At 38.9% G+C, this 27,143-nt stretch overlaps 5 protein-coding genes across 5 annotated transcripts; 3 read left to right on the top strand and 2 right to left on the bottom strand.

Annotated features, from left to right (window-relative positions):
* Window positions 1-1,178: 1,178 nt before the first annotated feature.
* Window positions 1,179-1,948, top strand: HO173_002847 (uncharacterized protein; the record flags this gene model as incomplete). Its single annotated transcript, XM_037304778.1, has 2 exons — window positions 1,179-1,183; window positions 1,591-1,948. 2 exons carry the CDS (start codon window positions 1,179-1,181, stop codon window positions 1,946-1,948), a joined length of 363 nt encoding a protein of 120 aa, XP_037168271.1.
* Window positions 1,949-10,942: 8,994 nt separating this feature from the next.
* Window positions 10,943-12,019, bottom strand: HO173_002848 (uncharacterized protein; the record flags this gene model as incomplete). Its single annotated transcript, XM_037304779.1, has 1 exon — window positions 10,943-12,019. One exon carries the CDS (start codon window positions 12,017-12,019, stop codon window positions 10,943-10,945), a length of 1,077 nt encoding a protein of 358 aa, XP_037168272.1.
* A 1,990-nt stretch (window positions 12,020-14,009) lies between these two features.
* On the top strand, window positions 14,010-16,980 carry HO173_002849 (uncharacterized protein; the record flags this gene model as incomplete). Its single annotated transcript, XM_037304780.1, has 6 exons — window positions 14,010-14,178; window positions 14,237-14,325; window positions 14,408-14,578; window positions 14,634-15,686; window positions 15,882-16,256; window positions 16,729-16,980. The coding sequence occupies 6 exons, from the start codon at window positions 14,010-14,012 to the stop codon at window positions 16,978-16,980; spliced, it is 2,109 nt and encodes a 702-aa protein (XP_037168273.1).
* Window positions 16,981-17,272: 292 nt separating this feature from the next.
* Window positions 17,273-18,472, top strand: HO173_002850 (uncharacterized protein; the record flags this gene model as incomplete). The annotated part of the gene is made up of 1 exon (XM_037304781.1): window positions 17,273-18,472. One exon carries the CDS (start codon window positions 17,273-17,275, stop codon window positions 18,470-18,472), a length of 1,200 nt encoding a protein of 399 aa, XP_037168274.1.
* Window positions 18,473-24,809: 6,337 nt separating this feature from the next.
* On the bottom strand, window positions 24,810-25,990 carry HO173_002851 (uncharacterized protein; the record flags this gene model as incomplete). Its single annotated transcript, XM_037304782.1, has 2 exons — window positions 24,810-25,769; window positions 25,982-25,990. The coding sequence occupies 2 exons, from the start codon at window positions 25,988-25,990 to the stop codon at window positions 24,810-24,812; spliced, it is 969 nt and encodes a 322-aa protein (XP_037168275.1).
* Between the last annotated feature and the right edge of the window lie 1,153 nt (window positions 25,991-27,143).

The following is a 27,143-nucleotide window of genomic DNA, read 5'->3' on the forward strand; positions in this document are numbered from 1 at the left end:
ATGAATGTGTCATCCTCCAACACCTGTTGGCAGCCTGGCCTGGGAGCTTCACTGTAGATTTGCCCTGTGTCTCCCATGCTCTTGCCATCAAGTCTATCCTCCATTCCATCCTTTGTCTTTGTCGATTCGTAGGTTTGGTAGGTAGGTAGGGAAAGAATTGAATATGTTGAATGCCATTTGGTAGCAGGCTTCACTATGTGTGTTGTCGACATGCTCAGTGAAGAGGTCGAATCGTAGCCGTTTCGGGGCTGTTCCCGTCGCCATTGTAGCAGGCTCACTATGAGTGTGTTGTCGACATGCTCAGTGAAGAGGTCGAACGTTTGCTGCCATTGTAGCAGGCTCACTGTGTGTGGGGTTGTTGACTATTTCTTTCGATTCGCTAGTCGTACGAATGGTCCAATGCCTTGTTTATCTCTCGACCACTGTTTGCCGAGTCCGATTCGCTATGAAATCGAGTTACCCGTCTGGTGGGCTTACCCAGGGATACGATGGCTCAACTTGGTTTCTTGCCAAAGCCCCTGCCAGCGCATTTCTTTGAATTCGTCCGCTAATTCGAATGGAGTGTGTCCGATTGCGTTTCTCTTCGCCGGGTATACGAAGGAGCCTTATTATAATGTCAGGACCAGCATAGGTGCGATACCAGTATGGGTGAGGTAGAATAGGATAATAAGGCTACCGAACTATGTATGTGGGAAGGAGGCATGATATGGTAGGGGATGCCTCCGCCAAGGCCCCAGCCCATAGGGCTGAGGTGTGTCAAGGGTACGCTCGTAACAACTATTAAAATTATTATTATTATTAAAAAGAATATTATAAAATTTTTAGCTTACGTATTAAATTAAATTAAAATAAAAAAAAATTTTTAAAAAAAAAAAAAAAAAATAATAATATAAAAATATTTTTTTTTTTTTTTTTTTTTTTTTTTTTTTATTAAAGAATAAGATAGGGCTGAGCTTGGAAACCTTGAATTTGTATATGCAGCCAATCATCAATTCGAGGTTATTACGCCTTTTGGCTAGACTGACTAAGTTAGCCCGCTAGCCCTCCCGAGCTCCCTCATCAAAAATTTATATATAGAAGTTTTACACTCTGAAATAACCAGCTCCCTACGGATGCTGTTTCTTCATAATTTCGTAAATTGTAGAACTCGGTGTGCGCTTTCTAACGCTGTAAAAATAATGAAGTTTGGCCTACTATTGGTGGATTAAATGGATATTCAAATATGGTAGTCATGGTAGTCACACCAGACGCGTCCGGGATCGGATAATAATCCTTCCACCTGTTTGTTATTCTTCCACCATTCTACCAATTCTACCAATTCTACCAATTCTACCAATTCCACCAATATGAACACAATCGTCTTCGGTACCCCTCGCCCAATTAGAGCCCCTTACTGACGCCCCCAGGCCACCCCTCGGCGAATCCGCTACTGCTGGCAATCGAGGCCGCAAGCGAGCCCAACAGCTACCTACTACTGCTCATAAACGCGTTGAAAGACCCTCAAAAAAGAGCCCGAACGGATACGTCCTTCCCTATATACTCCTCTCAAGCCAGCGGTAGGTGGGTTAAACTGACATTCAAATATTGTAGTCACACCAAACGCGTCCGGTTCAGTCACTCAGTTGAACAAGAGGAGGATCTACAACAGGCGAATGCGGAGAACATTGCGGAGAACATTGCGGAGACAGTCATCAGCAGCAGTGACACAACAGGCCTACTCTCCACGGTCTCACACCAATCCACTCAGCCAGTGCAAGAGAAGTCACTACAGCAGGCGAATACGGAGAACACTGCGGAGAAACCAAGCGACAACAAGGCCCCCAGCACCAAGAACAGGCTCAGCTCTCCAAGATCCCACGTCATATGCTCTCCACGATTCCACATCAAATCATCACTCAGCAAGCGGAGAACACCACTGCAACTTAGCCTGTCATCCCCACTACATTAAGGAGTAAGAGGAGGAACTACAACAGGCAAATGCGGAGAACACTGCGGAGAAACCAAGCGGCAATAAGGCCCCCAGCACCAAGAACACGGCTCAGCTCTCCAAAATCCCACGTCATATACTCTCCACGGTTCCACATCAAATCATCACTCAACAAGCGGAGAACACCACTGCAACTTAGCCTATCATCCCCACTACATTAAGAAGTAAGAGGAGGAACTACAACAGGCAAATGCGGAGAACACTGCGGAGAACACTATGGAGAACACTGCGGAGAAACCAAGCGGCAACAAGGCCCCCAGCACCAAGAACACGGCTCAGCTCGGTACCCTCGCACTCAGTTAAATAAGAGAAGGATCTACAACAGGCGAATGCGGAGAATACTGCGGAGAACATTGCGGAGACAGTCATCAGCAGCAGTGACACAACAGGCCTACTCTCCACGGTCTCACACCAATCCACTCAGCCAGTGCAAGAGAAGTCAATACAGCAGGCGAATGCGGAGAACACTGCGGAGAAACCAAGCGGCAATAAGGCCCCCAGCACCAAGAACACGGCTCAGCTCTCCAAGATCCCACGTCATATGCTCTCCACGGTTCCACATCAAATCATCACTCAGCAAGCGGAGAACACCACTGCAACTTAGCCTATCATCCCCACTACATTAAGGAGTAAGAGGAGGAACTACAACAGGCAAATGCGGAGAACACTGCGGAGAACACTATGGAGAACACTGCGGAGAAACCAAGCGGCAACAAGGCCCCCAGCACCAAGAACACGGCTCAGCTCTCCAAGATCCCACGTCATATGCTCTCCACGGTTCCACATCAAATCATCACTCAGCAAGCGGAGAACACCACTGCAACTTAGCCTATCATCCCCACTACATTAAGGAGTAAGAGGAGGAACTACAACAGGCAAATGCGGAGAACACTGCGGAGAACACTGCGGAGAAACCAAGCGGCAACAAGGCCACCATCGTCAAGAACACGGCTCAGCTCTCCAAGATCCCACGTCATATGCTCTCCACGGTTCCACATCAAATCATCACTCCGGAACGATGCATATTTGGACGAATTGAAACCGTCCGATGTCTACAGCTATTTCATTATTCGAAAAATTTCACTGCGGCAGGAGATATTGTGGGATTCACACCACTAATTGGCACGTTGTCTCCATTTCTTTCCGGTATTTCGATACTTCTTGCCATAAGGATATGGCCTTTCTCTATTTTTTATAGGTAATTATTACACCTTCCTAATTAGGCCTTAGCGCGCCTCTCTCCGCACATATATATCTATATACTATATAGATTAAATTAATTTTGTAATAATGAAAGTAAGTCAAAAACGCACAGCAAGCGATCAGAGTTCGATTCAACTTAGGGCTAGGGCTAAAATTCGATTTGACTTAGAAAAATCCAACTTCATGAATTTAATTCATGGGCCTTTACTTATATTAATATTATAACATTAGAGTAAATACTTATAAGAAAAATATTAGAAGTTATAAAGAATAAAAATAAATAATTTAAAAGAGGTTTTTATATTCTCTATTATAGCGCTATTATTAACGAATAAGTAAAGGCCCATGAATTAAATTTATGAAGTTGAATTTTTCTAAGTTAAATCGAACTCTAATCGCTTACTATACGTTTTTAACCTACTATATAGATATATATGTACGAAGAGAGGCGCGCTAAGGCCTAATTAGGAAGGTATATCGAGTGTGAAGAATTGATCCGTAATAATTGCCCACAAAAAACAGAGAAAGGCCATGTCCTTATGGCAAGAAGTATCGAAATACCGGAAAGAAATGGAGACAACATGCCAATTAGTGGTGTGAATCCCACATTATCTCCTGCCGCAGTGAAATCTTTCGAATAATGAAATAGCTGTCAGAGCAAGACATCGGACGGTTTCAATTCGTCCAAATATGCATCGTTCCGGAGTGATGATTTGATGTGGAACCGTGGAGAGCATATAAGGTGGGATCTTGGAGAGCTGAGCCGTGTTCTTGACGATGGTGGCCTTGTTGCCGCTTAGTTTCTCCGCAGTATTCTCCGCATTTGCCTATTATAGTTCCTCCTCTTGCTCCTCAATGCAGTGGGGATGATAGGCCAAGTTGCAGTGGTATTCTCCGCTTACTAAGTGATGATTTGATGTAGAACCGTGGAGAGCATATGATGTGGGATTTTGGAGAGCTGAGCCGTGTTCTTGGTGCTGGGGGCCTTGTTGCCGCTTGGTTTCTCCGCAGTGTTCTCCATAGTGTTCTCCGCAGTGTTCTCCGCATTTGCCTATTATAGTTCCTCCTCTTACTTCTTAATGTAGTGGGGATGATAGGCTAAGTTGCAGTGGTGTTCTCCGCTTATTAAGTGATGATTTGATATGGAACCGTGGAGAGCATATGACGTGGGATCTTGGAGAGCTGAGCCGTGTTCTTGGTGCTGGGGGCCTTATTGCCGCTTGGTTTCTCCGCAGTGTTCTCCGCATTTGCCTATTGTAGTTCCTCCTCTTGCTCCTCCTCTTGTAGAGTATCAGACTGAGTGGCTAGCTGAGTAGCTAGCTGAGTGGCTAGCTGAGTGGCTGACTGAGTGGATAACTGATATAACGTGGGATCTTGGAGAGCTAAGCCGTGTTCTTGACGATGGTGGCCTTATTGCCGCTTGGTTTCTCCGCAGTGTTCTCCGCATTTGCCTATTGTAGTTCCTCCTCTTACTCCTCAATGTAGTGGGGATAATAGGCCAAGTTGCAGTGGTATTCTCCGCTTGCTAAGTAATGATTTGATGTGGAACGGCCAAGTTGCAGTGGTGTTCTCCGCTTACTAAGTGATGATTTAATGCGGAACCGTGGAGAGCATATAACGTGGGATCTTGGAGAGCTAAGCCGTGTTCTTGACGATGGTAGCCTTATTGCCGCTTAGTTTCTCCGCAGTATTCTCCGCATTTACCTATTATAGTTCCTCCTCTTACTCCTTAATATAGTGGGGATAATAGGCCAAGTTATAGTAGTATTCTCCGCTTACTAAGTAATAATTTAATATAAAATCGTAGAGAGTATATAACGTTCGGACGCGTTTAGTGTAACTATAATATTTGAATATTAGTTTAACTTATCTATCGCTGGCTTAAGAGAAGTATATAGAAGAGAACGTATTCATTTAAGCTCTTTTTAAGGGTCTTTTAACGCGTTTATAAGTAGTAGTAGATAGCTATTAAACTCGCTTACGGCCTCGATTACTAGCAGTAGCAAATTCGCCGAGGAGGTAGCCTAGGGGCGTTAGTAAGGGGCTCTAATTGGGCGAGGGGTATCGAAGACGATTATATTCATATTGAATTGGAGAATTAATAGAATTAATAGAATTAATAGAATTAATAGAATAATGAAAGAATAACAAATAGGTGAAAGGATTATTATTCGATTTCGGACGCGTCTAGTGTAACTACCATAACTATTATATTTGAATATTCATTTAATTCATTAATAGTAGGCTAAACTTTATAATTTTTACAGCGTTAGAAAGCGTAAAGCGAGCTCTACAATTTACTAAATTATAAAGAAACAATATCCGTAAGAAGCTGGTTATTTCAGAGGATAAGACTTCTACACATAGATTTTTATAGATTTTTAATAGTTGCGAACGCTAATTTATTTACCCGCGATATCTAACCAAAAAGCGTAGACCTAACAAATTAATAATTGGCTGCATATACAAATTCAAGGTTTTCTAGTTCAGCTCTATCTTATTCTTTTATATATACTAATAATATTAAATAACGTAGATAGTAATAACGCGATAATATTTCGCTACTATCTATAGAGCCGCGTTATCTAATTATTATAATTATTTCTACTATTATTATTAATTAATAATTAAGAGCGTTATTATAAATATATCGCTCTATTAATTACTTTCTTCGAATTTTTATAATAAAGATTATTACTATATTACTTCGCTATAAAAATAATACGCTATAGAAATAACGTTATCTATAGAAAAACTCTTCTCCCTTCTTTTACTTATTAAATTTTTAAGATTTTATTATAAATTCTTAAATCTAATATTATTTACTATAAAGATTATTAGCTAGCGCTATAGATATATTAATATTAAGCGCGTCGACTTACTATAGATTATTATTAATTAATATTATAAAAGTAATATTATTCTTAAAGATAGTATTAATATTATTATATAATATATTAATAATATATCTACGACGCGTAATAATTAATTCTATCGTTTTATCAAAATAATATTATAATAAATCGACTCTTTTTATTACGAGCGTACCCTTGACACACCACTCAGCCCTATGGCTAGCGGGCCTTGGCGGAGGCATCCCCTACCATATCATGCCTCCTTCCCACATACATAGTTCGGTAGCCTTATTATCCTCGTTCTACCTCACCCATACTAGTATCGCATCTATGCTGGTCCTGACATTATAATAAGGCTCCTTCGTACACCCGGCGAAGAGAAACACATACGGGCCAATCAACGCACACTCACGCCCATTCGGATTAGCGGACGAATGGTTAATAAACAAACGCGCTGGCAAGGGCTTTGTCAAGATACTAACTTGAGACCAAGACACCACGACCGGTTGAGGTCAAGACAGGAACTTGAGGCATCGTATCCTTGGGTCAGCCCACCAAACGGGTAATTCGTTTCGGCATAACGGAACGGCCTCTGGACAGCAGGAGGGATAAAGCACCGCTGGACCATTCGTAGGATTAGCGAATCGAAAAGAACTCATCAAAACACCCCACAGTGAGCCTGCTACAAGGCGACGGGAACAGCCCCGAAACGACACATATCGACCTCTTCACTGAGCATGTCGACAACACACATAGTGAGCCTGCTACCAAATGGCATTCAACACATTCGATTCTTCCCACCTCCTACCTCCCTACCAGACCCTACGAATCGACGAGTGCATGAGTTTACGGAAGTGGTCTATGTCAGTCAGGTCATTGGCTGCTGAGTACTCGCTATGGCAGCTTAGGACGGGTACATGGGACTGGCAGCTTAGGACGGGTAGGCCTACGGGGTACTGGCAGTCGAAGCGGGTACGTGGGACCGGCAGTCGAAGCGGTAGGCTTACAAGGCGGATGGATGCAATGGATAGCACTACGAAGCAAGATGGCTACGAATTGAGGCAAAGGAGATGGAATGGAACGGAGGATGGATTTTTGATGGCAAGAGCATGGGAGACACAGGGCAAATCTACAGTGAAGCTCCCAGGCCAGGCTGCCAACAGGTGTTGGGGGGATTTGTGACACATGCATGCGTTGGATTTTCTTCAATTCTACCGAAGGACTATGGCAAGAAGACTGGACAAGGAGAAGAACTCGGAGAATCTTGCTGGCACGCAGGCAAGATATGGCCAATATCTCCAGGATCTCTGAAGGACAATGTGGGTATGGCAGGCATAGCACAGTCAAGACCAGCATGCGGCCCGGCAAAACCTCGGACATGGTGTTTTTGAACGAATTGAAACCATCCGATGTTTCCGACTACTACCACTACACCTCGGCAAATCCTCTCCAGTCAAAGCCTGCAGGGACTATGGATGTTTGGAGACACAAGGCAAGCAATGGGCCTGCATCTCCGGTCTACCAGCCATGGGGGCCATGGCTATTTGAGAGGGGGGGTAGTGTTACGAGCGTACCCTTGACACACCACTCAGCCCTATGGCTAGCGGGCCTTGGCGGAGGCATCCCCTACCATATCATGCCTCCTTCCCACATACATAGTTCGGTAGCCTTATTATCCTCGTTCTACCTCACCCATACTGGTATCGCACCTATGCTGGTCCTGACACTTTTCTCTTATTTTTCTATTAGAGTTTAAAAGTTTTTTAATAAGCGTTTTATTTTTACTTAGACGTCTAAGAATTAGAGTCTAAAAGAAAAGATAATTATTAGATCTAATACTATTATAGACCTTAGCGCTATTTATACTAAGACGTCGATATCGTATATATTATATTAAGATTTCTTTTAGAATCTAGTTTTAATAATATATCTTATATATTTAAGAGCTTAACGAATATAGATTTACTTTATATATCTTAAAGTTTTAATATTTCTTAGAGATTAGTTCTACTATTAAATATACTATTAAACTTTATAATAATACTACGTCTTTTATAGTATATATTCGCTAGCTAATCGCTAGTAAACTACGCTCTTATAGAAGACTCGCTTTAAATAAAAAGAAGAAAGCTTATAAGAAGATTAAAGAGGAAAGACTTAAAGAGAAACGTTATAAGAGATAAAGTTTAATCGCGAATTAGTCGCAAAGTAACTTTTTTAACTTTATTAATACTCGCTTTAATAGATTTAAGAGTATAGTTCTAAGCGTAATAAATAATAAGAAAACTAAGAAGATAGTAATTAAGAAAGAAAAAATGCGAAGAAAAAGATTATAAAGTAAATTAGTATAAAGATAATAGAATATTAAGTATTTAATATACTTAGAAATAACTTTATAAAGTATTATATATATATTTTTTAAGACTTCGAAAGATATTCTTATATATAAAATCTATATATATTTAAATAGTATAGTAGCCCTAAGTAAATTCACTTAATCGCGACTTCTTTAAATATAAATATCTTTACGTAGCTATTATATTTCTCTTATTACTATTAATTATATACTTATTATACTTAAATATATAAATAAATTTATAATTATCGTCTATAGTAGATTCTAAGCGAATAAAAGATAATTAATTAATATAGAAATAACTTTATCTCTTATAGCTAATATCTATAAAATCTATAGCTATAATACTATTTTTAAATACTCTTTTAGCGTTAATAGTCTTATTAGAAATTAACTACTTATAGTATTTTCTCTAATATATATAAAATAATTAACGAGTAGTATAAATATTTAATAGTATACTACTATCGATAACGTCTTAGCTCTCTACTATATTTTAAATACGTTAGCTATCTATATCTATTAAGTTCTCTTAAAGATCTATTTAATATTAATTCTTATACTAGAAGTCTTATTATTAAAAAAGACTTTCGACTCTAGTATTATTTATCTATCCTCTTTAAATAAACTTATAATTTTCATTATAACTTTATACGCCTAATTATTAAAAAGAAATAACTCTTTACTCTCTAGAAGCTAGAACTTCTAAATCTTCTATAGAATATCTAACTAAATAAGTATTTTATTATCGTTATTAGATTTAAGATATAGATCGATAAGATTAAAGAGTATTTCGTTTAAGCTAACTACTTCTTATTAATAATATTTATATTTCTTATAATTAGAATAATCTATCTACTATATATACTTTAATCGATAAAAGTCTTAAAATATTTTATTTATAAATATCTATATTATTTTACACCCTTTATACTTATTTAATACCTTTATAAAATATTCGACTTTTTCTTTTATATAGAGAGAATATTAATAGAGTATAAATCGATATCGCTATACGAGATAGCTAATTATATTATTATAGACGAGTAAAGGCCTATGAATTAAATTCATAATCATGTTTTTGATTAGGGCTATCGAGTAAATAGGTGAGCGATCTTTGGTGAGCGAACTTTGGTGAGCGGGCTGTCCGGCTGTCGAGCGAACTTTGGTGAGCGATATTTAGACTCCTTGCTTATTAATAACTATAGGACCAAATTTCAAAATTGTTAAAAATTTGGAAATCGCAAACGACGCTCCATAATTTAAAAAAAAATCTCAAAATTTCAATAGAAAACAAAAAAGTTATTCTATTCGTGAATAACGTACACCTATTTTTGATGAGGGAGACGCGGGAGGGCGAGATTTTGATGGTTGCGGACGCTAATTTATTTACCCGCGATGACTCAGCCGATCTAACCAAAGAGCGTAGTGACCCTGAATTTATGATTGGCTGCACATACAAATTCAAGGTTTTCAAGCTTAGCTCTATCTTATTCTGTTATATATACTAATTATATTAATTTTGTCAGGACCAGCATAGGTGCGATACCAGTATGGGTGAGGTAGAACTAGGATAATAAGGCTACCGAACTATGTATGTGGGAAGGAGGCATGATATGGTAGGGGATGCCTCCGCCAAGGCCCGCTAGCCATAGGGCTGAGTGGTGTGTCAAGGGTACGCTCGTAACACTACCCCCCCCTCTCAAATAGCCATGGCCCCCATGGCTGGTAGACCGGAGATGCAGGCCCATTGCTTGCCTTGTATCTCCAAACATCCATAGTCGGTGTAGGCCTTGGCTGGAGATGGTTGAGATCCCGGAGATGTAGCCACATCTTGTATCGGCAAGATTCTCCAAGTTTTCTTTTTTCCCTCCAGCCTGCCTGCCGTAGGCCTTCGAAAGAAGTGAATAATTCCATCGCATGCATATGTTTTGTGCTCGCTGAAAATCCATAAAAACAAAGAACTTTTGGTGTTAGTATGCCAGGCCAAATTAGTACCTTTCTCCGGCGGCGGCGGCGACAGCAATATCGCGTCCCGGAGATTCCGCTAGCGCGTCGTCTTGCACTTTATTGTAGCGTCAAGGGGCTTCCAATTTGACGAGGATCCATGAAGAATTGAATGGATAATGACCGAAAAATGATTTGCCATGCGGTGGCCACCTGATTTCATATTTATGATGGAGAAGAAACCGATGAAATGATGCAATTTGATTGGTTGAGGCCTCCCGAACCGAACCGAGCCGCAGGCGCTAAAACTCTAATCCAATATCAAGTGAGTTTCTCCATGGGATGCCATATAACCGATACCGATGGAGGCTATCGACGGCGACAGTGAGGTCCATAGGTGACGCACTATGGCTTCGGAAGCCCTTCAGGCATATGACAACAAGGGGAGCCTGCTTGGTGGGCCTGACATGAGGCTATTGGTGAGCAACATGGGCCTGGGGAATCGGTTTCCCGATGTGAAAAAAGGAGGCCATTCTGACATCGGATGGTTTCAATTCGTCCAAAAACACGATGTCCGAAGTATTGCCGGGTCGCTCATAGGAAGCCCTGGCAACTAAGCTCGTATGCTTCGTCGAAATCCATACCGGGTTCGAAGTATTTGCCATGCTTTTGTGCATAAGCCCAGTTCTCATCCGCAAGGTCCTCTGCCTCAGCAAGACTTAAACCCTCTGTATTGAAAGTAGGGCGAGTCATGATCGAGTATTTACCCTTCTTTGCGTCAGCCTCGGCCTTTGCTTTTGCGTATTGCTCCGCGAATCTTTGGGCCTTCTTTTCGGCGAATTCCTCAGCAGATTGTTGATATTGAAGCTGCATTCTCATAATACGTTCCTTTAATTCAGACACAGTCCAATCCCTTGCCAATAGATTAATTGAGTCACATAAACGGAGTTCCGATTTCTTTCGTATATCGTTTATCAGACTGTCATTCCTGAGACTATCATTCTTGAAATTATGTTCGGCATATTTGATGAGATCACCGTAGAATTTGAGAAATGGTTGACTTCCTTGGCTTATTTTGTCGTAAGCATGTTCAAAGGTACTCTTAAGAACGGATAAGGGTACCTCATACACGTTGCTTAAATGATCTAGAAGATCATCGACTGTAGAGTACGAGCGATATCGTCGTCTGGTAGACACGTGCTGACTGGCTTCCCCTCCAAGTCTCGCTACAACGTAGGCAATTTTGAAAGCATCGGTGGGGAAATGATCACCATTGTGGGTAAGCTTGTCTCGGATTCTCATTTTCCAGTCATCAAATGATATTGAATTAGTGCCCGTGAAGACAGGTGGATCTGGTAGCCTTGGGCTGAGTGGCTGTCTGAGTGGCTGTCTGACTGACTGTGGTGATATTGGCCGATGTCGGTTTGCTCTGAGTGCCTCGAAATCTCGTGGAGTGGGTGGAGGTGGGGACGGGGGTGGAACAGAGATCCCAGGCGAGTTTTGGCCCTGCGTCTCCTGTTGTTGTCCTGGTATCTCCTCTTGATTGGTTGAATCGCTGATAAAGATCCTCAGCAGATATAGAGCGCTGCACACGTGGCATATGGAGTCGTGGTGAATTTGGAGGTGAGTATCTTCTATGTAGGTCGTCGTATGTGAGGTAAGGCTGGCCATGGTATGTAGGTGATCGGCGATGCGGAGGGACGTATTTTGGTGTTGATGTAGGTGGATTTGAGTGAGAATTTGAGGAACTCATGATGTGTTGAATGTAGGTAAGAACGAAGTGGAGAAGATAGGCGTAAAAATGGCGATTTTGGCTAGGCTTCCCCGTGGAGGTTTATTGCAATATCGAATAGTTCCTTGTCGAGTGGAATGGAGAGATCTCTGTGTTGAGTGTTGAAATTTGTTTCTTCGCGGGGGTCTGCAACACTCGTTTCTTGACCGATCAAGTCGTCGTAAAGACTATGAGTACTCTGAGTAGTGTCCTTTCGAATGGTAGAAAGTCCGCCGGGGTTTGTTTGATGATAAACTTTTTGGGGGAACGGAGCGGAGAGAAGGATTTCTTGTATTCGATGTAGGGGAGTCGTTTTTTGATGGATTGGGCTACCGTTGATGATGTACGTTGTAATGATGTAGGCTCTTTCGAATGATGTAGGTATCTGATGGTTTGGATGTGTGGGGGGGTTTCTATATGAAAAAAATACCCAGTGTTTTTATCAGGCTCGGTCGCTTGCTCCGAAAGGAAAGGAAAACGTCAATTCTTTCGCCGGGGGGTCGAAGGAGCCTTATTGATAATGTCATGACCAGCATAGGTGCGATACCAGTATGGGTGAGGTAGAACTAGGATAATAAGGCTACCGAACTATGTATGTGGGAAGGGGAAGGCATATGGTAGGGGATTCTTAGGGTATGCCTCGCCATAGGGCTGAGTGGTGTGTCAAGGGTACGCTCGTAACAAATTTAGATTTAAGATTACTAAAATTTATATATTATATTAAAATAGTAATTAGATTATAAGAGTTTATAGTAGATAATATATAAGACGACTTTTAGAGGATATTTAAAAATGATAATAATATTAAATAAATTCGAGCTTAAGAAGTAATATAAGATAGCGAATCTTATTCTTTATAAGATAAATATTTTATTTAAATTAGACGTTATTTATAATATTAAGATCTTAATCGAAGATCGAGTATTATAAGAGGCAGTAATACGATTAAAAAAGCGTTTTTTTCAACCTATTTTTTATATTTAAAAAAAAAAAATATATAATATAAAATTAAAAAAAAAAAAAATATTTTTTTTTTTTTTTAATTAAAATTTTTTTTAAAAAAAAAAAAAAAAAAAAAAAAAAATAATATAAAAAAAAATAAAAAAAAAAAAAAAAAAAAAATATTTAATAAAAAAAAAAAAAAAAAAAAAAAAAAAATAAAAAAAAATAAATTTTTTTATAAATTTATTTTAAAAAAAAATTAAAAAAAATAAAAAAAAAAAAAAAAAAAATAATTTTTTCAAATAAAAGAAAATTTTTTTTTAAAAAAAAATAAAATAAAAAAAATTAAAACTCCTTTTTTTTTTTAAAAAAAAAAAAAAAAAAAAAAAAAAAAAAAAAAAAAAAAAAAAAAAAAAAAAAAAAAAAAAAAAAACAAAAACCAAAAAAAAAAAAAATTTTCTGTGTTCTGTCAGTGTCAATCATGCAGTCTTTTGGACAAGACAGAAGGCGATTGAAAATGTGAATGCATTATGGTCGCGCCACTGTTCAATGCGCATTAACACGCCTGTAGCGGCACCTCTGCTGTCTGAACAGGACCAATGGCTAATTGCCCGAGAGTACTAGACGAATTCCAGGACTGTCCAGCTTTTCTCTAATGGTTCTACGAGCCGTGCGACCAAATCCGGGATCGCTAAGGATAGTGATACAACGCTCAAGGGAGTGGGGACAAGCTACTGTTGTTTTGTATGGCTAGGTTTCTACCGTCTGGGTTGAAGAGCAGTGGACTGCACTCAGTTCTGGTCAGCTCGCTGTATTAATTTAGTATCTTAGTGTTATTATTAAACTACGAATAGTCATATATAAAGCAATAGGTATGGGTGTCACATTTGCTGTTGCCATCTCTCACATACTGTTCGACCTTTCTTGGTTGCTTCTTTCTTATCACTCATGTTTTTTCTGCGATCTTTGCTGTATCTGGCGCCTGCTCTGGTTTATGCGATCTACAATGACCATCCTGAGGGTAGATTCAGGAGAGATGAACCCCAAAAGATTTCAAGCGGTATATCAGCGGCCTCTCATAATTTGGAGAACGTTGCCAGAGACAGTCATAGAAACAGTATATCGCCCAGATAGCTCACCAATGAAAGGAATCTTTGCTGATATTGATGTTCCAGGTCGAAGCATAACGACGATTGCGGGTCATGAATATACATCCAATGCAGTCAACTTGACCAATCTCAAGGCTAGTCTTGCCACACGACTAGTAAGTGGCCTTTTAGATGGTCGAGTCGCAAAATGCTGATTTTTTCAAAGAGAGCTCCACTGACAAGCATTACCCGCTACAGAGAGTACCAAGTCGCGCCTCTGGAATCTCCTCCGCTACGAAATGGCCGGCGGCGTCCAGTCTACCGCCCACGGCTTCATCGTGGAATTACTCGTTGACGTTCCAGGGGAGAGCGATGGAAGTTGCCGCTACTTCCCATTTGGCCTACAAAACTACCTCATCTGTCAAGATTGTAATTTCACACAGCCCTTCAAATAGTACTGCTAGACACTCCACAACCATTGCAGGTGAAACATCCTCTATCCATGGACCATCCGTCTCGGGATCCGGAAGCTCTTGGGTTGCCCAGAGTGCCCGGAGTGGTATTCTCCAATTGTCATCTCCAATTGGTCCTTCTTTTCCCGTTCAGGCGACACGCCTGGAATACTTCACAGGCACTGAAGTCCTTCTCAACATTACTCTCAAGATCTTCTCTTTTCTCGCCTTTGGCTGCGCTTAGCACTGCAGCGGCACCGAGCGCCTTGAATACATCTGCTACTTTATCACCCAACTTGGCTTCGGGTGTAACAAGCCAAGCTTCTTTCTCTACGCACACTACTGCGTGGCTTTCAACTACATCGACAGGTGCTAGTGCCTCAGATATTTACAGCATGCCGATAACGACAACCATTACATCTCCCCCATCGGCGTACTTCACCTCAACAGCGTCGAATAGTGACTGGACTACAGACACCACGACCTTAATAGAGGGTACCATCCGCCCTGTCTTGGTCGGCTGCAAAGTTTGCGGGGGTCTTCACCATGGTATTGTCATTGCTGTTTTAGGAGGCGCACAAGCAGATCCCAGACGCACGGGATGCGGATCCGGTTCAATCTTCGGCTCAGTATTCGGATGTGGGTCCGAGTTCGACTTTGCCCCGCTGCCTCCTTTCATCATTGGACTGGATGGTATACCTACCGAGGAAAGCGCTGATGGCGAAGGTGGTGACAGTAAAGTCTGTGAAGATGACAATATTTGCTCCCTTCCAACATCGGAGGAGAAAAAGTCCCAGGAACCTACCACCTTAACCATTATGCCGACCTCAATTTCCTCTTTAGGTTCGAGTACCATCTCAGATACTACTCCTAGTACGTCCGGTGGTTCATCACGCGAATACATGATCTTCCCTACGGCTGGCATAACTTCTAGCGAGTTGACTGCCCTCACGGAATACTTCACAGATGAACTAGGGGCCGGCAATGTATTACCAATTTCTCTAAATGACGCTGGTGACCAAGTCATGTATGTTGCATACTCGAGCGAAATATTCGCCTCAGACCTCCAGACACTAAATCCCAAGGTATGTAAGTATTTCATGGAGAATCCTTGTCCATGAAGTACTTATAGCATGCATGCATGGATACTAAACACAGAGCTGCTCGCGATACTAGTCTACTACGGGACATGATGAGATCGACGCAATCATTCCATGTGTCGGGGTACTCGCTGCAGATCTGTCTATAGAGATACAGCTAACAATAACTTTATCTTACAGGTTGAGTCTGTTGTGGCCGACGTAGCGCAAACGATATGGGATGATCCTCCTGCCGGAACGTTATTATCATCCTTACATCGACGAGCTAGAAATAGAGATCAGGGTATCTTTGAGCATGATCTTGCGAAACGTGAAGATGTGGACGGGAAACAAGAGTCCGCACCGCCCGAGCTCAGATTTGTATCACAGCCCAAAGGTGTCGGTCTTGACCTTCGTGGAGACGAGGACGACCTCGGCGGTAATGTGGTGCCCTACTATGCGTACTCCTCGGCTGCAGGAGAGGGTGTTACTGTATATGTCATCGATAGCGGTGCGAACCCTTCGAATCCTGAGTACATAGGAATGCTTGGCACTAAGCGCTGGCTGGAAATTGACGTAGGAATAAGTTGCCAAAATGTGAAGGATTACATTTTGAGTAGCTAAAAAAAAAAAAAAAAACAAAAAAAAAAAACAAAAAAAAACCAACCAACCCAAACCCAAAACCCCCCCCCCCCCCCAAAAAAAAAAAAAACCCCCAAAAAAAAAAAATTAGTCTTCAATTCTACAGCCCTCGACTTTCTTGAAATTCAGGTAAGATCTACAGAAGAACCTTGAGCGATGTTTTGAGCGATGTATTCATTACGTCGGTTTTCCTACTCGGGTGGTTTTCCCATGTTCTATCTATGTCTTTAAATAGATCGGTGAAAGTCCTCTTTGTTGTTTGGCGGAGGTTGACAATGCGAACAGCTTCAAATTTAGGATTGAGACTGCGGAAAAAGCTATTGGCATTAATTACTCGCGACTTTCCATTGTCCTAGCCAACGATACGGACAAAAGGAAAAGCAGCGGCGCTGATCTCGTGGGATAGCTAATTATGGAGCGGGGAACAAAAGTGAGTACGATCCTTTCTGAACAATTAGATAACTGCGAGAACGATTGGAGACAAGCACCTACAACCTATAAGCGGAATGTCTCTCGTAAAACGACACTCTCGAAAGCCTCACCAACGTACGCGGCAGGCCCGCGGAACCTCCAATCGCTTGGTAGTAGAACAGCACCCGAATACAGAGCGACGTTGTTCCAGCAGCCTCCAGAGGACCACTTTGCGACGGAAGAATAATCAGGGATCCTATAATCTTCGCTCGAGCCAGCACAAATGTCCCTACTGCGATCGTCATTGCAACGAAGGCGAGTTCCAGCCTGAAGAGCAAGCCAACTTTGCTGAGCACTGCAGCCCCTGTTCCGGCGAGGATGACGTGGGTACTACTCGCAGAGAGTGTCGTCCAGAGGAGTTTCCTGATCTCGATTTTCATCATTCCTTTGGATTGTTTCTAAGTCACAAAAATCCAGTCTTGGATAGTGTTGACCAAGACGTTGGTAGGTACTGGACTCTTCTGAACAAGTCTCCAACCATGCTTCAGCATCATATCCACGACATTGGTGACCGGTATCGCGACGCGTTTCGGCGTTTCTTCACGGCGGAACCAATCAGCCTGCACGGCCACGTAAGTGACGCGTCTAGCCCTGCGCTCTTGACGAGTCTGATATCCCATCTTGCCTCTCGTGGCTCCACAAATGGGAGCAGTCCTTTTCTCGAGGAAGCAGACAAAGCCAACCCTTGTGTCGCAATCCTAGAGGGGTCTTATGGAGCAGGATACGGGCCTCTGGCACACAACTCAGTACTGGAATTCGTCAGACCCCTGGCAAACGGGAGAAATCCTATTGTCATAAAGACCCACAACGCAGCTAATATCGATGACCAGGTGAGAAAAGCTAAGCGAACGGGATGTGTGGCACTAATAGCAGAGATCGTTCGCGCTCGTGACGGAGTGGTTATCAGTCAATCAGCATGGAGACACCTGTTGAGAGCTTGCGAAAAGAATAATCTGGTACTAGTCGTCGATGAAGCGTTGACCGCAATTCGTTGCGGCGCACCGTTCGCTTATCAGCTACCACAATTCCAAAAGCATGGGGTCCCTGACCTTGTTCTGTTTGGAAAGGCTGTGAGAACAAACGGCATTGCCGTCGACTGGCGAGGCGTCAACATGAAAAAACTGGAAGTTACCGATCCAGAAGAACGCCTGTTTATAGCGCTTCAATGGCAAGAGCGGCTTACGGAGATGGCACCTGCGGCGAGCCTGCTCACCTCATGGGGAACGATTGTGCTAGCGGAAAAGGAACAGTGGCCACAGTGTGCTCGTGAAATTGGCCGTATACTTCGCAACCTAATCGAATCAGAGGGCATCAAATCTTCCTTAATAGGCGGGTCAAATAGCCTTATATATCTGCGAGTTCAAGACCAAGCTCGCATCACATCACCCATTATGGGAGCAAACGCAGGCAAGTATGTTCGCTGGTTCCCCATGATGGATGTGGTCATGACATCAGAGAGGGAACTTAGCACTAAGGTTTTTGGTCCTGGCAGCATCCCTCATCGCCGAGATGTCTCGGCATATCTGACCAGTCAAGGTGTGCAATTGGGCTTTTGTTCAAGATGTGGACAAGCGGTCGAAGCTGATGTCAGACCCTCGTGCCGACTGTGTGTTGTAAGAACCTGTGAGGAGTGTGAGCCGGGGGAACACTCATGTCCGATGGAAGGCATGAGCAAATGAAGTACGCAAAAGACGGGTCGATTGTTCAGCTTTTGCCCAAGCATCAAGGCTACGCTGCCGACTTATCTAAATAATAATTAATTAGATTTTAAGATTTAATTATATATAGATAGCGATTTACTATATAGCTTAATTTTAGAAAAATCTTTAAAATAAATTTATATCTAATAGAAAACTATTAGCTTTAAATTAAATAAGAATATTAAAGATAATATAATATAACGAGAATATAAATTAAATATATTTCGATATATAGATAATATAAGTTAGACTTTTTAACGATTAAGTAGTTAAATCTTATTATTAATTAAATCGATATTTTTCTCGAAGATAGCGATTTCTTTTATAAAAAGAGTATTTTAAGTAATAACTTAGAGTAATTAAGTATATATAGAGTATTATATAATATAGCGATAATATATTATCTTATAAAGATCTTATTTAAATTAAATAGCGATAATAATTTATTAATAGAAAAGCGAGTAAATAAGTTTTATAGCGAATAAATAAGAGTAGATATTATTATTTATAGCGATAATAAATAGAGTAATTTCTCTTTTAAATAAATTTATCTTTAAGATTAATAGAAATAGTTTTATATAATAACTATAAAGCGTAATTAAATATCTTATAATATATTATTATTCGAAATCGCTATTCTTAAATTTAGTTTAAAATTATATAAATTCGTCTATATAAAGAAATATAGTAAATATAAGATAAAAGAAAGTATATAAGATAGCTTTTTCTAAGAAAGTTTTATTAAATTAGATAAGAATATAAAGTAATAGATCTTATATAATTAAACGATATTCTTTAATATCGATCTCGTTATATAGTCTATAAATATTAATAATTACTCGCTATAATAGTAAATAATAAAAGATCTTAAGATTCTTAAATTTTATATTTATATAGGCTAATCGAATATCTATAAGATAGATCTTAATAAATTTAATCTAAATATAATAATTAATTAGATATACTATTTAGTTAATAAATAATTAAATAATAAAAAAAAACGCGATAATTCTTAATAGAGATATAAAATTCGATATAGAAGGCCTTCGTCGTTTAATAACTACTTCTTATTTTATTAACTAGATCTTATTAGAGATATCTCATAATATTATAATTTAGAGAAGTCTTCTTATATTATAATTTAGATAAATTATAATTTAATAATTTCTATATAGATTAAGAGCGCTTAGCTATAAATATAAATTAGTAATTTTATTAAATTTAAAAGTAAGAGAGTAAGTTAACTAAAGTATTTTACTTAATAGAAATTTAAATTATATTATAAATAATATTATATTAAGCGAATAATATAATTATTTATCTAAGTAATATTATAGTTAACTTATATATAGAACTATTATAAATACTCTTAATAATAACGTTATTATTATAATAGAGTATAAGATATAATTAATATAAGCGAGATAGCTATCTATAAATAATTATAAAAATAATAAATATCTCTTTAAATTAAATATTCTTCTTATAATAGCGAATAGCGAAGTATATATTAAATATATCGTCTAGTTTAGAATAAATAGCGATATTCTCGAGAATATACTCTCTTATTTTATAGCTTATTAGAAGTATTTATTTATATAAAATAATAATAATATATAGACTATACTAACGAAGTAGATATATCTTATTTTATCTAAATAGAAAGATATTTTATTAGCGTAGATTCGCTATAATTATAGCGATAATATAATAATATTCTTATTTTTTAAATAATATAAAGTAAAGTCTTTTTAGAAAAGCTTTATTAGAGATTATTACTTTAACGAAGAAGAATAATAGATCTATCGCTAACTTAAGCTCGTTATAAAAAATACTTCATCTATTTAAAAGGGCTTTTATTAACTTTCTTACTTATTTTAGCTTATTAAAAGAGAGTCTAATCTTTATCTTCTCGCTATTAAATTAAATTTCTAAAAATTTAATAAAAATATTTTTCTTATTCTTAATATAATTTATTTTTAAATTATAGTTATTATAGATAATATTAAAGTTCTTACTAAATTAAATTATATCGTTATTAGATAAAAGAATAGCGAAGAAGTTATTTAGATAGTAAAATATAATACTTTAAAAGAGAATAATAATAAGTATTTAATAAAGGGTCTTAGCGAATAGATTAAAAATAAAAGAGCGCGATATATAGATTAAATAATAAGAATCTATTAATATAATAGAAGTTATTTTAAAAGAAATCTAGTAGTTAAAAGTTTAACTCGACTATAGAAATATATCTAAATATATTAATAAGATCTTATTTAATTATAATTATATCTCTAATTTTAAATAAATAAAATATCGATAATATTATCTAATATAATATACTTGAGTACTTTATAAATCTTATAAATATAGTAATTAACGAAGTATAGTTATAAAAAGAAAAGATTATAAATTCTTCTTTAGCTATTATTATACTTCGAAGATAAGATCTAATAAAAACAAAATAAAGTATTTTAAGAGTTTTATATCTAATCTTATTAGATAATTATTATTCTTCTACTTTTAAAGATCTTTAAATAGTATTTTAAATATTATAGCGATATTAAGATAAGAGTTTATTTAATAATAATTAATTAAGATCTTAATAGTCTATTTTAATATCGCGAGCGATAATTATAAGTAAGATATTAGCGAATATCTAATTAAGATAATTCTTAAGCTATTTCTTTTAGTCGTCTTTCTTTAATAAACTATATCTTTTTAATAGAGACTTACTTAGCGAGATAAGTATATATAAAAATAACTCAACTATCGACTTAAGACTTCTTAATATTAATTATAATTAAGAGATAAAAGAAAATCTTATATTTAGCGAGATAATATTAATAAAGACTTTATTAATATAGCTAATAATAGAATATAATAAATTATATATATTATATATATATAGATAGCGATAATCTTAAGCGTTATAGAATTTATTATAATTAAATTAATTATAATAGAATAATTAAGAGTTTTAAATATTTTAATAAGAAGATATAAAAGTAATATTATAATATATCTAAGATAAAGTTTAATTTAGATATAAATTATATAATAGATAAACTTTTAATTAAATCGATAAAAGTCGCTATCTTAAAATTCGATTTTCTAAATAATTATCGAATATTCTCTTATATATAGATATCATCTTAATAAAGCTAAATTCTATTATAAACGAAGATCTTATAAAAATAATATATTGATTAAAAGATATAGATAGTTAATAGATTAGAAATATAGTAGCGATAATTTAATAGAGCTTTCTTAAAGAAATAGAATAATTATTTTATAGATAAAGAAATATATAATTTAACTATAGATCTCGAAGTATTAAAGAAGCTCTTTAAGTTTCTTAATCTTTTTATTATCATTAGCGAGGCGATTAATAAAGCTATTAAATAGTTTATTAAGATATTTAATATCGAATATTTTATAATAGATTTATTTAATATATTTTAAGATTTATCGCTTTAAAACGAAGAAAAAAAGAAGACTATTATAAGATTATTATCTTAATATAAAAAGAAGTAATATAATATTACTTTTCTTCTTAGATAATATTAATATTCTCTTTACTATAATAAGATTAAAGTTAATTATAAGATTTAAAGAGATATAGATAATAATTAAAAAGATAAAGTAAATAGAAATAACTAATAAATTAATAATATAGAGATTTAGAATATAAACTAATATATAATAGAGATAGTTAACTAACGATAAATATAAATCTTATTAACCTCGCTTTATATATAGACGAGTTTATCACAATTTTAAAGTATATTATTTTTATTAATCTATTTCTTATTCAAGTTTTTAATAAACGAATTATAATTAAATAATATAGAGATTAAAAATTAACTTTAAGGCAACTTTAATTGAGCAGTCTTGATAGGCAGCATGTCAGTCATGATGACGGTGAATGCAGTGATAAGCTGATTTTTGACTGAAGAACCTGAAGAGAACTTGTTGAAAAAGAATCTCGGAACGAAAAGGGCTGTTTGGCAACTATCGTCAAACATCAAACCATGGGAAGGCAAACTAAATGTGGCCAAAGCTGACTGGCTGTAAAATGGAATGGGGGTTATGATGTTTTACCAGTAAAGACTTAGCCGGAAGACAGTGACGCAGACACTCGAAGTACGGGGGCTGTTAGTCATCTGTACAGTATGTCTGAATTGGTGGTAGAGGTCCGCTCAGAAATTTCTAGTGCTAGGAAATTCTCTATGTGCAAACGAGGTCAAGCGGCAACATACAGCAAGTTTGCTATATGGGTAGGCAAAGTCCTTGTGAGAATGGGAGTGAAGTGTGGAGTACCCTGATGAATTCAATCATAATTGAAAAAGGCTACTAGAGGCTCGAGAAGGAATTGGATTTAGCTTGCACTGCGAAGGTAAATTGTTCCTGTTGCACGAGCTTCTAGAATGAATCTTCACCTTACTTGTACGCTATCAAGACCGCTCGGTAATAGTATTTTCTCGCTTCTACAAAAGTTCGTCGCGTTATGCTAAAATACTGTTGTTGGTTCTTGAAAAGTGAACCTGTTAACTATGCCGGATGAATAAGTCGTCCCATCCAGAAAGTGTTGAAGGCTCTTGAGGCCAGATAAGAGGTGCGAGAATGGGTTATAACCGACAGCGAGTCTCTCACTATGCCTTCAAGCGTTTAGCTCCAGAGCAAACAAGAAGTAAGTCTCAGCGCTTCACGCGCTAACGCTTAATCAACACACTGTCACCGCCGCGCTGCGCAACCGATTCATGCAAGAACTCAGCCCTAAAACTTTTTGCAAGTACACATCAGCTATTCTGCTGGGCGCCGAAGGTTCCAATGAAACTCGTGCTCTAGTATCAACAAGTCATAGAATAAGCTCCGTCACGCACAGCTCTGCGAATCATCTCCCCTGTCTGGGATATTCAGTTATAATGGCCGGCCGAATTTGGTCTGCGAAAAGACTCAGGCTAATTGCGCTCATGTAGATCCCCTCCATGCCCTAAATACGCCCGGGTCCCGCCATGGCAGCACATATTCCGACCCCTTCATGCTCCACCCAGCGCGCTCCAAACTTCGACAAATTTTAGGCTTAGCGTCGCTTGTGCAAGCGCTGAAACACTCAAGATTCTCTCGCTGCGCCTTCCGCGTACCTCGCTGCACAAGCATTGTCGCCGCCCCGCGGCGCTGATTAATTGGAAATGTCGCCAACGCTTTTTACCCTTGGTTTGTCTTTGCTCAGGGCTATATCTAGGACCTGAGACTGGAGGACTCTTACTTACAGATGTGGGAACAGGTGGACATCAGTGCTGTGCGCATCTTGTACTGCGCCTCTGTCAGGCTCTGGCAAGTTAAAACATTCATGTCTGGAGATGGATTTGTGGGCTGCACTGCACCCGAAGCTCCTCCACCATGACCACCTTCGTTCGATTCCTGTTGGATCAACCATTTTGCAAATGAGATGTTTCCCCATTCTCGTCGGCGGCTATCTTGATGATGATGGTTGAGGGGTACTGCATTTGGTCCAAGATTGTCTGAAGCCATCACGTGTGGTTTGACGGCGTTGCCAGGTAGCATGTCATGAGCAGTGGGTCGTTGGCGAAGGCTGAGAAGACGATTTCAACGACGCGAAGAATGTCTTCTTTGCTTGCTGGAGAGAGAACGAGAGGCATGGTGGAGACTACGACGTATGAAGCCTACGCTGGCGATCTGTAACTCAGGGGAATGCTGCGAAGACTAGAATGAAACATCGATTCGAGGCGCTCTAATAAGAGGTAAGAACCTTAAATCTTTCTATACCTGAGAAAAGGATTCTGTCAGAGATCTGTAAGCGTAAGCATGGCGTAGCGAAAGTATCGCCTGTCAGGTTTGTATTGGATGCGATTGGGTTGTTGATGTAACCTAATCCTAAGCAACATCAACTTTTGATGTTGCTTTCAATTCCGCCGGCGGAAGCTCTTGGCACTTGAATTGAGATCCTCGAGGCTAGTCTCTGTCTACGTCGGCGGCAAACCTTTAAGCCAATCATGCCTCCTTTATCTCTTCGGTGCTGAATGTTGTATCATTTATAATTTCGTGAGTGCCGTAGTTCTATGAACCAGTCTCGTGAAGTCATTCCACTATCACGATATGTATTCTAACGCGACAAGAAGATGGGCTTGCGATCCCATAACGAGCGTGACATCTAAGCATATGTATGATATCCATTTCCTTCCCCATCAAAGTGATCCAAGATACACCAAAACCAGCCGAAGAGTAGTAGTAGAAGCGAAATATGTCCATAGGCACCACAATCACAGCTTAGCTCTCGAATTCTATCCCTTCAAGACACCGCGTGTAGACCATGTCCATGCGCACGCCTCTGGTGGCGTCCATGCTGACGATGCATGCTCGCCCTTGGCCCCAACTCCGCCGCACTCTGTCTCATGTCCCGCTTCGTCTTGGAGCTCGATCCACCGACGGTGCAGACAACACCAGTCCTGCCGGTGAATATGGACTGGACAGAGTAGTTGTCATACAGCCAATAATTGTTCGTCCCACTCTTTCCCTCCGCCCCAGCCCCCTCCTGAAAACAGCTAGGCACTGCGGCCAAATTCCCGGTATGTGCCCCCAAATTCCTGCAATTCCCGTCAAATTGATCATCGGCTGGGCAATCGCTGGTGCATAAGTCGCCCCCGCCGATCGTGACATAAGGACTCTCGTTACCGCCGAAGCCGGTACAGGACATGGGCACGCTGAAGCCGTCGCATACACTGACATCGAAATTGGACGTGCTGGCACCGATGGACCATTCGAATTTCGTGTTGCCGCCCCCCGAGTCTACGTTGCTGGAGCTGCCGACAAACATGGCGCCGGCGTCGGTGAGGCAGATGGTGCCAATTTGGTTGTTGGCGAAGGTGGAGGCATCGCCGCCGGGCCCACCGTTCCACCAGTACCAGAGGTCGTCGTTGGTGGCGCCGAAGGTAACGCAGACGCCGTCGCAGTTGCTGCAGGTACCGGCCGTGATGGGGCTGCCTCCCGTGGTGGAATTGCCCCCAGAGGTGGAGTTGGCAGCCGCAGAGGCGGTAGGATAGGTGGTGGCAATTACTGACGCGGAGAGAGAGAGGGAGCTGGTTGGCTGTTCCACCTCCCTGGAGTGGTGGTGGTGTTGATGAGCGAGGACATTGCCAGAACTCATGAGGGCGAGGACTATGCTCGCGTATGCGTAGGTTGTCTTCATCTTGAAGAAGGACGGCAGAGGCTTCTGAAGGGTGGTAAAGAATGCTTTGCAAGTAAGACGGAACTTGGCACCAGGCTTAGAAGTCGATATGTTGGAGCAAAAAGCGAAAATGTACAAGTTATAATGAGTGGATTATCTCTGGACTCGCAGAGATGGATTGGTAAGGAACGTGGGTGACGAAGGTCAATCTGGTGAGCAACGAAACAAGAGGAGAAAAAAATCTGCGAGCAGCGAGCAGCACCCAGCGAACTATTTGAATGAATGTCAGATCTCACCATTTGCATAGCAGGCGGCGCACCCCTCTCCGTGCTCCACTCTTTCCGTGCATGTTTCCATGCATTGCACCCCTCCATGTCGCATTAGGACGGTGCACAAACAGTGTGTCAGCATATAATTGGATAGCGACACACCCTTATTGTCCGGTTGGAAACGAAAGCGGGCGGTACCTTTTCAGCTGAGAGCCAAGCATTTTGCTTGATTCCCCCTGAGATTCTGCGGGATGAAATTGCACAAAGTACCCATCGGCCTATCACACGTGTCAATGCATACATTACCCGCCGACACCCAATTAAACAGTTGGTAGTTTGAGGGAGTGGGATTCGGCATTTCGACGTTAAGTGTCGAATGGAGGATTGTTTTGGGAAAGACGCGAGGACTCTCATGCCATCCTCTATATCTTTATATATCTATAACTAGATCGAATAAGTACTAGTAATAGCGAGTGTTAAGTCGTTTTAATACTAGTAAAAAATAGAAAATAAGACTATTTATATATTATATTTCTTCTTTATAATCTCTATAATCGTAATTACTTTCTCTACTATAGTAAGCGTAAATTTAATTATACTTAGACGTATTTCTAATAATATTATACTAAGACGACTTTCTATTAATTAATATTAATATCTTATCTTTTTATCTAGTCTTCTAGATCTAATTTTAGATAATTTATATTTACTAGATATTATAATATATTATATTTCTTATTCTTTATTATTAAATTAGCTAAATTCTTATCTTCTCTAATTTATAGAATCTCGATAATCTTTTATTATTTATATAACTATCTTAGATATAGAATATCTATTATTAATCTTTTCTCTTATATTATTTCTAGCTTAATAAGATATTTATATAAAGATTTCGAGTCTATATATATAGAAAGAGATATCTTTCTCTAAAAAGTATTAGAGAAGATTTAATTTAGAGTAGATTTTATAGTAATTATAATATCGAATTTTAGAGATAATATATAAAGTTCGAAGGCTAATACGCTTCTAGTAACTTAATGATATTTAATTAATTATTAATAAATAATATTAATCTTATTCTAAGCGTTAGCTAGAGCTATTATATAGTCGATTTAAAAAGAAAGATCTTTATTATTAGCGAATAACGAATTTATAAAAACTATAATTCTTAGAGATATTATATCTA

This window comes from Letharia columbiana (assembly GCF_014066305.1).
Source record: "Letharia columbiana isolate WasteWater2 chromosome Unknown Sc0000006_s0, whole genome shotgun sequence".
In the NCBI taxonomy this organism is placed as follows: Eukaryota; Fungi; Ascomycota; class Lecanoromycetes; order Lecanorales; family Parmeliaceae; genus Letharia; species Letharia columbiana.